Source organism: Gambusia affinis, linkage group LG03 (assembly GCF_019740435.1).
Source record: "Gambusia affinis linkage group LG03, SWU_Gaff_1.0, whole genome shotgun sequence".
NCBI classification, from domain to species: Eukaryota; Metazoa; Chordata; class Actinopteri; order Cyprinodontiformes; family Poeciliidae; genus Gambusia; species Gambusia affinis.
The window spans coordinates 31690182-31702233 of NC_057870.1; the positions used below are offsets into that span (position 1 = coordinate 31690182).

Below are 12052 nucleotides of genomic sequence, written 5' to 3' on the forward strand. Positions count from 1 at the left end.
CCTCTGACCTCTCACTGCTAAGCTAGCTGCAACATTATGGGAACTTTTCCTGTTGGAAATATCAAAATAAAAGTACTTCCTTTTCCAGTCATTCAGATGTTAGACATGATTTTATTTTTACTTTCTGCACATTTTCTTAATTTATTTTTACCTTTTTTTAATATTATTAAAATTTCTCACTGTGAGCAGAAACTCAGTCCAGATTCAGAGCGATAAATAATAACAGCTGAGAGCCGTAACTTTAAGATCAACATGAACGGTTTTTAATTTACTTTTTCTTACAGCAAATATGTTTTTGTATTTAATGAGGTAAATAAACATTTAATCAATTTTCAGTACTATATAATTTAGTGTTTAGTAGATTTATGGCTGCAGAATTAAACATGAAACGATTAAAATATAACTATTGGTGAATATTTAAAGATGAATATTAAATATTAATGTAGTAATTTAGAACTGGGGACAGAAAATGGTTTAATTTCAGCTGTTAGAGATGAAGACAGAAACTTTAATCAGATTAAAAACGAACATGACGAAACGAATCAAAGCTTTTTATTAAAACGGTGAAGCTTTCAGACATCATCATGTGTTAACATTAAATATAAACTATTGATGATGACGTTAAGCAGTTTGATGGTATTTCTGATCATTTTTCGACCTTCAGGCTGAATGTTGGACCTTTTCTCTGCTCTGATGCTGGAAGCTGCCAGACGCTGATGGGAGATTCTGCTGCTTCTTCACATCATCAACAAATTTTCTGCAATGAACTATGAAGTTATTCATCTCCTGCTCCCCGAACACTTTGAGGTCTTTTGCAGCTGTAGCCATGACCATGCACTCGTCCTGCTGGTTCACCACGTCACTCTGCTGCCAGGTTCTCATCACCGTGTACTCTCTCCCCAGCAGTGAGGCCAGTTTCTCCGGGTATCCCTCCGCCGAGCCGCTGAAGCCCCGCTGCGGCTTGTTCAGCCAGCTGCCGCCGTCCGCCATGGTGATGTAGTTTGGGTCGAACCAGAGCCTGCTGTCATTCATGCTCAGAGCCATGAGGGTCAAAGGAAACGTCCGGAAGTTCCTGGCAGATTCAGTGATGACTGAAGCTGTGAAATACCAGACTGAAAACAACTCCGGTGTGTAGTCCAAGTAGACGGACTGATTCTGGAAAATTTTCCTCACGTTATAAACAAAAGACTTCCTGGCGGAATCCTGGATGTTTTTCTTAATGTTTTCATATCTTTCTTTTCCCTCTTTGTTTTGCAGCTGAATCAGCTTTTTCACAGCGTTGCCTATACCGTCGTCTTCGTTCTCTTTGATCCGCTTTCCTATTGGGTGAACATACAGACTTTCTGGTTGGACCAGGAACAGCCAATCACTGATCAGCAGGAAGGATTCAGGATTCTTTCCGTCCTTTGCCAAGTGACGGATGATGTTTCTGATGTCACTTCCTGTTTCAATCATATAGCATCTCTGGAGAACATCGTCTTTACCGTTGTTGTCCAACCAGACAACGTTTCCCTGCTCGTCTCTCCTCCCTATGATGAACCTGTCCAGGTCTGAATCCTTTACTCCCCTTAGTGGTTGTGCTGCAGCGCCGCCACGAGGGGGGTCTGGGTAAAAAAATCCCCACGTCAAACCTTGGAGGATCCTGAAGGTTTCTCTGACTTGGTTGACGTGTTTTTGTTGAACATCTTGTGAACCTGTTAGATATGAAACGACTTTCTCATAGACGTTGTTATCAATGAAGCTTCTTATTGCTGTTGGCCATTGTTCTCTGAAGTTCAGCTCATCGTCTCCGTTCCCCAGCAGCGCCGTCTGATTGGTGGGAACTTCCTGCCCGGTGCGGCGGCGGTCGTCCCTCCTCCTGATCTCTCCGGTCGGGCCGACGGTCAGAACCAGCTTCTTGCTGTGATCTCCAGATCTCCACCGCGCTCCGTCCTGACTCAGGACGTCTCCCGTCTCCGCCACCTGGACGGCGGTCTTCCACAGGTGCAGCTCCGTCTCCAGGCCGGCTTCGTGCAGCGTCTGCAGCAGAGCTCGTGGGAAGCGGCGGTCCGATCCCACGCCGCAGGCCACCACTGCAGTAGTTTGGATCTTCTGGCCGATCCTGGAGCCGCTTTGGATGATCCTGGCCACGTCTCGGTAGCTGTACCCTGATATCCTCATCTCTCCCGAAGGCTCTCTGGCTCCATGACCCACCAGAACCAGGCTGCTGCGTTCCGACAGAGGCGCCGCCTGACCTTTGACCTGCCGGACTCCGTGCTGGGGACGGACGGCGTGAAGCGAACTGACCGCTGGATGTTTGTGGTAGAGAGAAGCTGCAGCTGTTCTCACCACCTCATCGTCTGCTAACATGACGATCTGCTGCTGGTCAAACTCGACCAGGGGACCATCTGGACTCGGGGCGGTTCTGGAGGTTCTGGAGGTTCTGGAAACCGGGTCGGCTTCGTTCTGAGGATCCATTCGTTCTTCATTAGACGAGTTTTTAACGGGAGTCAGAAACGTTGAGCTCAGCTGGTTCTTCAAATCGACCCAGAAGGAACCAGAACTCTGGAGGAGGAAACAGATCAGAACAAAAGTTCTGTTCATGTTTCAGTCAACAAGTTATGATAATTAATGTATAAAATATTCTAATAACTCATCATAATATTGAAACTCCACTCAACACCCAGTTTAATATGTTATCATTTTCATTCATTCATTCATTCATTCATTCATTCATTCATTCATTCATTCATTCATTCATTCATTCATTCATTCATTCCTGTTTTCTACATTTTGTTGAGCTTCTGTTTTCTCCATAAATACATTTGATTCATATTTCCATCAGCGTTTGGTTCATAAAGGTATTTTCTGATGAAAGGATCAGATTATTTTGTTTCTTCGTATTGAAACATAAATAATCTGATCAATTATTAACTGATCAGAACCGGAAAAACATTCAGAATCTGATTTATTTTTATAAATATTGAGTTGAATCCATGTAACTGTAGCGTAGTTGAATCTGCGTTGTGTCTTTTTGAGAAATAATAGCCGGACAACAGCTGATCTGATGGTACTTTTAATGATCCTTCTCCCACGGAATCTGCATTCAAATAGAAAATAGTATTTCAGAACAGGCTTTGTTGTCACAGTGCTCCACAGCGCCTTCTCCCACGGAATCTGAACAGAAAGAGCGCGCGTGTGCGACTTGTGTAAAATAACACATTTACCTTACAAAATAAAATTAATTGCAACAATAATTAATAACTAAGCCCAAACATGAGCATAATAATCCGAAACAGTACATGAATAAAAGATAAAAATAAAATAAAATAACCAAAAATAATGAAACATCACATACCTGCATTCAAATAGAAAATAGTATTTCAGAACAGGCTTTGTTGTCACAGTGCTCCACAGCGCCTGTTTAACCATGAACAATACTATTTTCAGCACATGGATGTAGCATTTTCATTAGCAATGTTTCATTAGCATAAACACATCAAAATAGCTGCTAACGCAATTCTATCAGCGTTTAACAGGATTTGAGTGCTCCAAAGCACATTATTTTACAAGAACAAAAATCAAATTGTCAATTATTATCCTTAAAACATTGATCAAACACAGAAAACAAAACTTCATACCTTCTCCCACGGAATCTGAACAGAAAGAGCGCGACCGAGAGCGTGGGAAAACCCTTAACAGATCATAATGGTATGACCCGTTAACTTGTCTTTTAAAATCCCGAACTAACACTCAAAACAATAATTTATGAACTCCATATGTTCAACAGTAACAATGATAATTAGCATTTTCATCTGCAACACATTAAATTTTAATAAAAATAATAATTCTGCAACAGGAAGTTACCTGCTGTTCCGCAATGGATTTGCCGACTTTTCAAAATAAAAGCTAGACGTGCTCATATAATTTCCTACCGGAATAGCTTCTCTTTTTACAATCTAGTGTAATAACATCACACTGCTACATTCACCCCCACTGTTTTACACTAGATTGTGGGCATATTACCCAAATAACAAACAAACAAAAAAAAAACTTACAAATCTGACCATAACAATACATGTAACCCAAGTATACCCTCCCATACAAGACCAAAATGGTCGACCAGCAAAGAGCTATTCAATGAAGAATTAGGAGAGACGAGGGGTAGCTAAGTCCCCACCTCACCATAGAAGACATGCCATGTACACATCTATCTTAGAGTACACCCAAAATCACCCAAATGTGTCCAATGCAATGGACAACCTAAATAAAATTATGGCCAAACTCCAGTGAAAGAAGTCCCAATGAAAAAAAAAAATTAATAATTCACACATATAACAAAATAAATAGCCCTTAAATGATCTATGACAAAATCTTAACTCGTTGTGTGGACATTGTCTGAATCAACCTGTTAACAGGTTTGATAAGTCTACCCAGTCTTGTCCGTATCCCTTCCCCTTGAACAACCGAAGGAATCCCTGAAGGTACAACTGTAACGACTGAGTCACATCTAGACACTTGTGAGCCACTAATGGCCTTGGTTGAACCTATAGTGTCACTTGGGTGTAAGCCCATGCTTACAGAGTCTACCAGCCGGTCACTAATGTTATCCTCACAGTGTGAGCTCTCCGACCCATGATCCACCCCGCTCCTCTGGTCCCCACAGGCAGACATGGTCCCTCCACCCTGAACACTACCACCATCCCCTCCAATCGCTTCAGATTCACTGGCTACTGTCGCTTCACCTGCAGTCATCACCACACTAGACTCAGGAAGGGAGGAAACCCAGCGAGCTGTTCGAGCATCACTGTCCTGCTCACCTGGAACCACATCATCCGACGACCCGCCTTCTGAAACTGTGTTTGAAAAGGAAGCCTGAGACACAGAGTCATCCCATGATGGCAAGGGCAAAAAGTTTACAGGCATGATCAGATTCCTATGAACTGTCCTAACTCGTCCCGTAACAGGATGGCGGATGACATAGGTGTTCAGTTCACTGTTCTTATGGACCACAATGTAAACTGTATCCTTCCAACGATCAGCCAATTTTCTTTTCCCCCGTTCCCCTTTGTTAGCCATCAAAACTCTGTCCCCTTTCTCCAAAGAATGTCCTTTAATCTTTCGGTTATACACCTCAGCTTGTCTCGATTGCTGCTTCTCAGCATGCCGCTGAGCCAAGATCATTGCTTCCCTGAGGTCCGTGCCCAATGACTGAACATATTTGTCCATGTCGGCAGTCTCTCCATCTAAGAGAACACTTCCAAACATCACATCAACGGGTAACCTAGGAGTTCGCCCGAACATTAAAAAGAACGGCGGAAAACCTGTTGTTTCGTGCACCGTGCAATTATAGGCAAAAGTCAGTGTGTTCAGCATCTGAGGCCATTTTTCCTTTGCCCGAGGAGGCAAAGCACGGATCATGCTACCCAAAGTCCGGTTTAGACGTTCAGCCTGGCCATTTCCCGCAGGATGATACGGGGTTGTATGGCTCTTACGAACACCAGCCATCTGGAGTAGCTCGGCAATGAGGGAACTCTCGAAATTAGCCCCTCTGTCAGAGTGAATACAAGCTGGAAACCCGTATATGGAAAAGAAATTATTCCATAACACGCGAGCCACTGACTTGGCAGACTGATTTGGACATGGGTAAGCACATGCGAGCCTGGTAAAATGGTCTGTCACCACTAGAACGTCGACGGACTTGTTATTGACATCCTCTGCTGACCAGAAGTCAATACAAACCAATTCTAGTGGTGCTGATGTGACAACAGAAACAAGTGGAGCCCTGGCCTCAGGTTCGGGTGCTTTGCTCAAAACACATCTCTTGCAACGACTCACATATTCCTTGACATCGTGGTCCATCGAATCCCAGTAAAAGCGTTGTCTGGCCAGCCACAGTGTACGCTGCTGACCTTGATGGCCTGCATCATCATGCACCCCTTTCAACACCTGACCTCTCAACGCAACTGGTACCAGATATTGGAACACTTTCTTCTTGCTCACCACATGTTTAGAAATGCGGTACAACACACCCAGCCGGGTCGTGAGTTTACCCCACTGTCGCAATGTACGATTTGTCTCCCGTGATTCATGAACACGCTCACGGCGGGATGGTCGACGTCCCCTGTTTACATAAAAAGAAACCCGGCTGACCACAGGATCCTGACACTGCTTATCATACAACTCCTCATGAGTGAGGACAGGCAGTGGGCTCTGCCCCACTGGCAACAGGTTCTCCAACTGTTGGGTGTAGCAGGTTGCCCTCATTTTTGCACCTTCACTCCAACAACGGTGAGACTTGAATAAGGCTGACACCTCATCATGAGAAACTCTCCCACCGTTGTCCTCAATGTCCAAACTGCCTGTGGCAGAGTCCTGAATCAAAGGAGAGAGTTTCTGCTTCTCATCCACAGACTCTTCCCGAGAAAGGCGAAACATGTCCTGAACATCTTCCACCAGCAAACCTCTGGCCTCCCCTAACAAAGTGTCATATGGAGTCCTTGTCAACCGGTGCATCATCTTGTGCTGAGCAAATGGTTCCCTGCTCAATGCATCTGCCACAACATTTCGCGGCCCTGGAATGTATTGAATGTCAAAATCAAAGGGGGCCAGTTTGGCCACCCACCTCTGTTCGCAAGCGTCCAGCCTTGGCTTGGTAAGAATGTATTTCAGAGGATTGTTGTCAGTCCAAACAGTAAACTTATGTCCACGCAGCCAATGACTAAACTTATCATGGATAGCCCATTTCATGGCGAGAAACTCGAGCCTATGAGCCGGGTATTTGGACTGCGCATGATTCAAAGACTTACTTGCAAATGCAATGGGCCTGGCAATGGTTTGGCCACCTTGAACCTGCGACAACACAGCTCCTAATCCAGAAGATGACGCATCAACAGAGAGCAGGAAAGGCTTTGTAAAATCGGGGTGGGCAAGAAGAACCTGCTCGGTCAATGCAGCTTTCAAAGTCTTAAATGCTTCGCTGCATTCCGGGGTCCAGTCAGCCGCGACAAGCTTACGCGATAAAGCTTGCTTCTTTCGGCCCTTTCCCCTCCGTGGCTTGGAAGCCCCTGTAGTCAGTTGGAATAACGGCTTGGCAATCACAGAGCAGTTCTCAATGTAATGCTGATAATACACCACCATTCCAAGAAAAGAGCGAATCTTCTTAGGAGAAGGTGTGGTGCCATCAGGTTCCATAAGATCCGCTTCTGACACACCTACGATTGCCTGCACTTTATCAGGATCTGTTGCAATTCCGTCTCTTGTAACAATGTGACCCAAGAACTTGACTGACTTTCTCAAAAACTGACATTTGGATGGAGACAGCTTCAGGTTGTGTTCTCTTAACCGCCGAAACACCATCTCCAGTCTCTGCAGGCTTTCCTCCTCAGTCTTGCCAAAAACCAGCAGATCGTCCAAGTAACAAAGAAGGCTTAAAAAGTTCTGGTCACCAAAAATCGTGAGCATCATTCGCATGAAAGTAGCAGGGCTGTTACACAGACCCTGTGGCATGCGGTTATACTCATGCAATCCGAGAGGAGAGGAGAAAGCAGTGTATTTCTTATCATCCTCATGAAGAGGGACATTGTAATATCCCGAAGTCAAGTCCATTGAGCTAAAGAATGCGTTACCTCCCAACGCTGCAAGGATGTCAGCTTGATGCGGTAAAGGGTGCGCATCCTTGACTGTACGGGCGTTCAACCATCTGAAGTCCGTACACAGCCTCAAGTCACCATTTTTCTTCCAGCAAAGAACGAGCGGAGAAGCATACTCACTACTCGACTTCCTAATAATTTCACGCTCTTCCATGTCATCTAAAGTCTCTCTCAGCTTTTGGTAGTGAGCAGGAGAAAGCCTACGATAAGGCAGACGAAAAGGGCGTTCATCGGTAAGTCTGATGCGATGGCAGAATTCAGCAGCCTTGCCGCAGTCCAAGTGATGTCTCGAAAACACATCTTCATACTGTACGACTAAGTCAGTCAGCTTCTCTCTCCAATGATCGGAGACTTCACAGTCACCGACAGACAGATCCTGCAGCCCCAAATCAGCCAATTTGCCAGATCCACCTGTTGTATCAACACTGCAACTTGACTCAACTGTAAGGCTGCCATGGGAACTGCCCACTCTACCCACATTCTGGTGTATCCTCCCCTCCATACCACCATCAAAATCCTCCAAGGCAATGCATGGATACACATCAGCTACCTTAGCGTTCCGTCTCAACACAATTGGAGACATAGTAGGATTGATGATCTTCACAGGAAGCCACCCACCTCCCCAAAGTGGAGTCACTACTCTGCCGACCATCACACTACGGTGCACGCAGCGTGATGTGCTCGGTTCAACAACAACAGTACTCCCCACAGAGAGTTCAGTCTTAGGTGGAAGGCGGCCCCACACAACATGCTCACTCATAGGTTCAAGAGTCACGGCCTTCTTCAGTTTGACAGTCCCAACTTTTTCTGGGATTTCCTCTCCCCTCCACCTTTCAAGATTGGCCAAAAATCTGACAAACTGACTATTCTCATCCAAACAGGTGGAGTCAGGTTTACTCAGTATCCTCCAATAAGCCTCATCAGACTTAAACTGTTTTATGAGCGGTTTCATCACATTTGTGCCAACAATGAGCTCATCAGCCTGACCGTCGACCACCAAGACTGGGACAACATAGTCAAACCCAAACAGCTCAAGTTTCAGTTCACATATGCCCATCGGAACGGTCTGTTTGCCACCACACCCAACAAGAACAATGTTATTGGGAGGGATTACATCTCCCATCACCACTCCAGCCTCACGTAACTGAGGGATCATGTCTGCACGTACAGATGTAGCCATAGACCCACTATCTAACATCCCCTGCAGCGCAATCTTGTTGCCAACTAGCACCGTAGTGAAAAACAGGTCGTCACTGATAGGCAGTTTTGCCACATTTTGGAAAATTACAGTTTTATCATTAGTTACTGTGTTACAAGCCATCATGTATACAGTCTGAATGTCATCATCAAAATTGGGGGAAACACTACAGAGGCCCACACCATCCCCCGCTAAATGAGGGCCATCTAGTTTTCCTGAGGTGAATCAGTCTGTCGCTGACCAATCGGGTGTGTTTGAGGTTTTTGAGTCTGAGTGCAGTGAACACTGATGTGCTCTGGAGAGAAGCATCGAAAGCATAATCTGTGCATCCTACAGTGTGATCTAGTGTCATGTTGCTGGTTGCCACAAACCTGACATTCTCGTGAGCGTCCAGAGATCTGCTTACCGGACCTGTAGTTTATAGCCTGTGTGTTACTGATCAGAGCAGTCTCCAGCAGACTTAAGACCCTGTCCATTGTGGTGTTTTCAAGGACTGCTTTGGAACACTCTAGCTCTGGAACACATTTAGAAGCGGGCAACACAGTTTGTTCATTGACAGCCACCTTCTCATGTGAAAGCTCGGTAATCGCCACTTTCTGATTCCCACGGCTCCGAACAACCATATGATCTCTTAGATACTCATCCAAATGGTCTTGCACTTCACTAGCTGTCCAGTCGCGAGAAGGCTTGGTTTTAAAAACCAACGCCAGCTCTCTGTCTGGACAATGGCGAATAAACATGAGCACCAGGTGGGAACTCAGGTCAGTCATTGATTCCCCCTTACTACCCAAGCACCTTTCAGCAACCTCCGCGGCTTTGTTAAGCCGTATCCAGTAATCAAGAGGTCCCTCGTTTGTGTATGGTGTGGTAGCATAGAAGTCAGCTAGAGGCAGATCTGAATGGACGGTGTCACCAAAATGTTGCCTGAGGATGCTAAAGATAACAGAAACATCAGTAGCATTTGCATTACTACGCATCCAAACTTTAGTGACATCTCTTGCCCTCCCCATCAATCTGTTCATAACCACTTCAACCTGTTCAGCATTGGTGGAAGATTTCTGTCTAAGGTAGGCCTGCATGAGATCTTCCCACTCAAAAACAGAACATTTATCAGATTTGTCACCCCTGAAATAAGGTGGAACATCAACATCAGAGCGTAACACAAGATTAAGTTTTGATGCATCAATAACAGTAGTGCAACCTTGAAATGACTGAGAAGAGTTCTTGATGTGATCTGGAGTTGAGACGGTTGGAGACTCCGAAGCAGCATTCTGCATCAAGGACATTTTGATGGACTCTCCTATTTCTGACCCAATGGATCTGATTAGATCAGTCAATTGGGCGGAGGCAGCTTCCCCATCAGGTGAAAACACGTGCGAGGGCGAAAGAGTCACTGGGCTCAAGCCTGGAGCAAAACTAAAAGTTTGATTTGCCAGGTCGTCAAACCCCTTTTCCCTCCCAGACCCAGAAGATTTTGAGCCCAAAACCCCTGGATTTTCTGGAGTAGACTGCATAGCAGCTGCTAGCCGCAAAACCCCTCTGCCCCTACCCATGGATAATTCCCCATGACTAGGAGTTGACAGTTCATTCACATTCTGACCCTCCATGGCGAGACCTCACTGTTGCCAATGTCTCCAAGGCGCAGGTGGAACCAGAAGGCGTTGTTCAGCAACACCGGTGGTCTGCTTCAGCTGACCAGACGACAGGTCACGGCACCAGTTTTGTAGCGTAGTTGAATCTGCGTTGTGTCTTTTTGAGAAATAATAGCCGGACAACAGCTGATCTGATGGTACTTTTAATGATCCTTCTCCCACGGAATCTGCATTCAAATAGAAAATAGTATTTCAGAACAGGCTTTGTTGTCACAGTGCTCCACAGCGCCTTCTCCCACGGAATCTGAACAGAAAGAGCGCGCGTGTGCGACTTGTGTAAAATAACACATTTACCTTACAAAATAAAATTAATTGCAACAATAATTAATAACTAAGCCCAAACATGAGCATAATAATCCGAAACAGTACATGAATAAAAGATAAAAATAAAATAAAATAACCAAAAATAATGAAACATCACATACCTGCATTCAAATAGAAAATAGTATTTCAGAACAGGCTTTGTTGTCACAGTGCTCCACAGCGCCTGTTTAACCATGAACAATACTATTTTCAGCACATGGATGTAGCATTTTCATTAGCAATGTTTCATTAGCATAAACACATCAAAATAGCTGCTAACGCAATTCTATCAGCGTTTAACAGGATTTGAGTGCTCCAAAGCACATTATTTTACAAGAACAAAAATCAAATTGTCAATTATTATCCTTAAAACATTGATCAAACACAGAAAACAAAACTTCATACCTTCTCCCACGGAATCTGAACAGAAAGAGCGCGACCGAGAGCGTGGGAAAACCCTTAACAGATCATAATGGTATGACCCGTTAACTTGTCTTTTAAAATCCCGAACTAACACTCAAAACAATAATTTATGAACTCCATATGTTCAACAGTAACAATGATAATTAGCATTTTCATCTGCAACACATTAAATTTTAATAAAAATAATAATTCTGCAACAGGAAGTTACCTGCTGTTCCGCAATGGATTTGCCGACTTTTCAAAATAAAAGCTAGACGTGCTCATATAATTTCCTACCGGAATAGCTTCTCTTTTTACAATCTAGTGTAATAACATCACACTGCTACATAACAACAAATATAAATATTTCAAAAACGCAGAAAAATCTAAACCATTTAATTTTTTAATCTTCATTTTGATCAGAATTTAATTTTTATTCACCAACCTTCCTGCCTGTAAAGAGATAATCTGAGTTTCTTCGTTCGTCTTGTAATCTCAGAGGATTTTGGTCCAACCTGCTAGAAAGTTAAGATGTTAAAATGTATTTGATTTAAACATCAAGGAATAAAAGCAAATTAAGAAATCCTGGTGAATTATTTGTGAAAAATATAACTTGGTATTAAACGTTTTAAAATGTTTCTAAATCTGTTAAAATATAAAGAAAATACAAAAATAAAATATTTTCTCTTTCCTTGAGTAAAACTGTCTAATAAAATCTGTAAAAGTCTCCAGAGTTCAGAGGAGCAGCAGCTGTTTTAATAAAACCACGAGTCAGCTGCTTTCATCCTCCAATCAGATTCATCCAGTCCAGGAGGCTTCCTGTACCTGCAGCGTCCTCCCAGTCCTCCCAGTCCTCCCAGTCAGTG

General features: G+C 44.0%; 2 protein-coding genes across 4 annotated transcripts; both read right to left on the minus strand.

Moving 5' to 3' along the window:
* Positions 1 to 660: 660 nt before the first annotated feature.
* Positions 661 to 12042, minus strand: LOC122827956. The gene is made up of 3 exons (XM_044111094.1): positions 12012 to 12042; positions 11632 to 11701; positions 661 to 2544 (listed from the first exon to the last, which is right to left on the minus strand). Exon 3 carries the CDS (start codon positions 2455 to 2457, stop codon positions 661 to 663), a length of 1797 nt encoding a protein of 598 aa, XP_043967029.1. The 5' UTR covers positions 2458 to 2544; positions 11632 to 11701; positions 12012 to 12042.
* On the minus strand, positions 3040 to 8955 carry LOC122828561. Of its 3 annotated transcripts, XM_044112204.1 has the most exons (3): positions 3621 to 8955; positions 3338 to 3399; positions 3040 to 3156 (listed from the first exon to the last, which is right to left on the minus strand). In XM_044112204.1, exon 1 carries the CDS (start codon positions 8953 to 8955, stop codon positions 4342 to 4344), a length of 4614 nt encoding a protein of 1537 aa, XP_043968139.1. In that variant the 3' UTR covers positions 3040 to 3156; positions 3338 to 3399; positions 3621 to 4341. The 3 variants fall into 3 exon arrangements, with proteins under 3 accessions (XP_043968139.1, XP_043968138.1, XP_043968137.1); XM_044112203.1 differs by having other exon boundaries at positions 3040 to 3399; XM_044112202.1 differs by having other exon boundaries at positions 3338 to 8955.
* Positions 12043 to 12052: the final 10 nt, after the last annotated feature.

Coding starts and splice junctions, on each gene's coding strand:
- LOC122828561 (XM_044112204.1), bottom strand. CDS start 8,955: ATGATGGCTTGTAACACAGTAACTAATGATAAAACTGTAATTTTCCAA.
- LOC122827956 (XM_044111094.1), bottom strand. CDS start 2,457: ATGGATCCTCAGAACGAAGCCGACCCGGTTTCCAGAACCTCCAGAACC.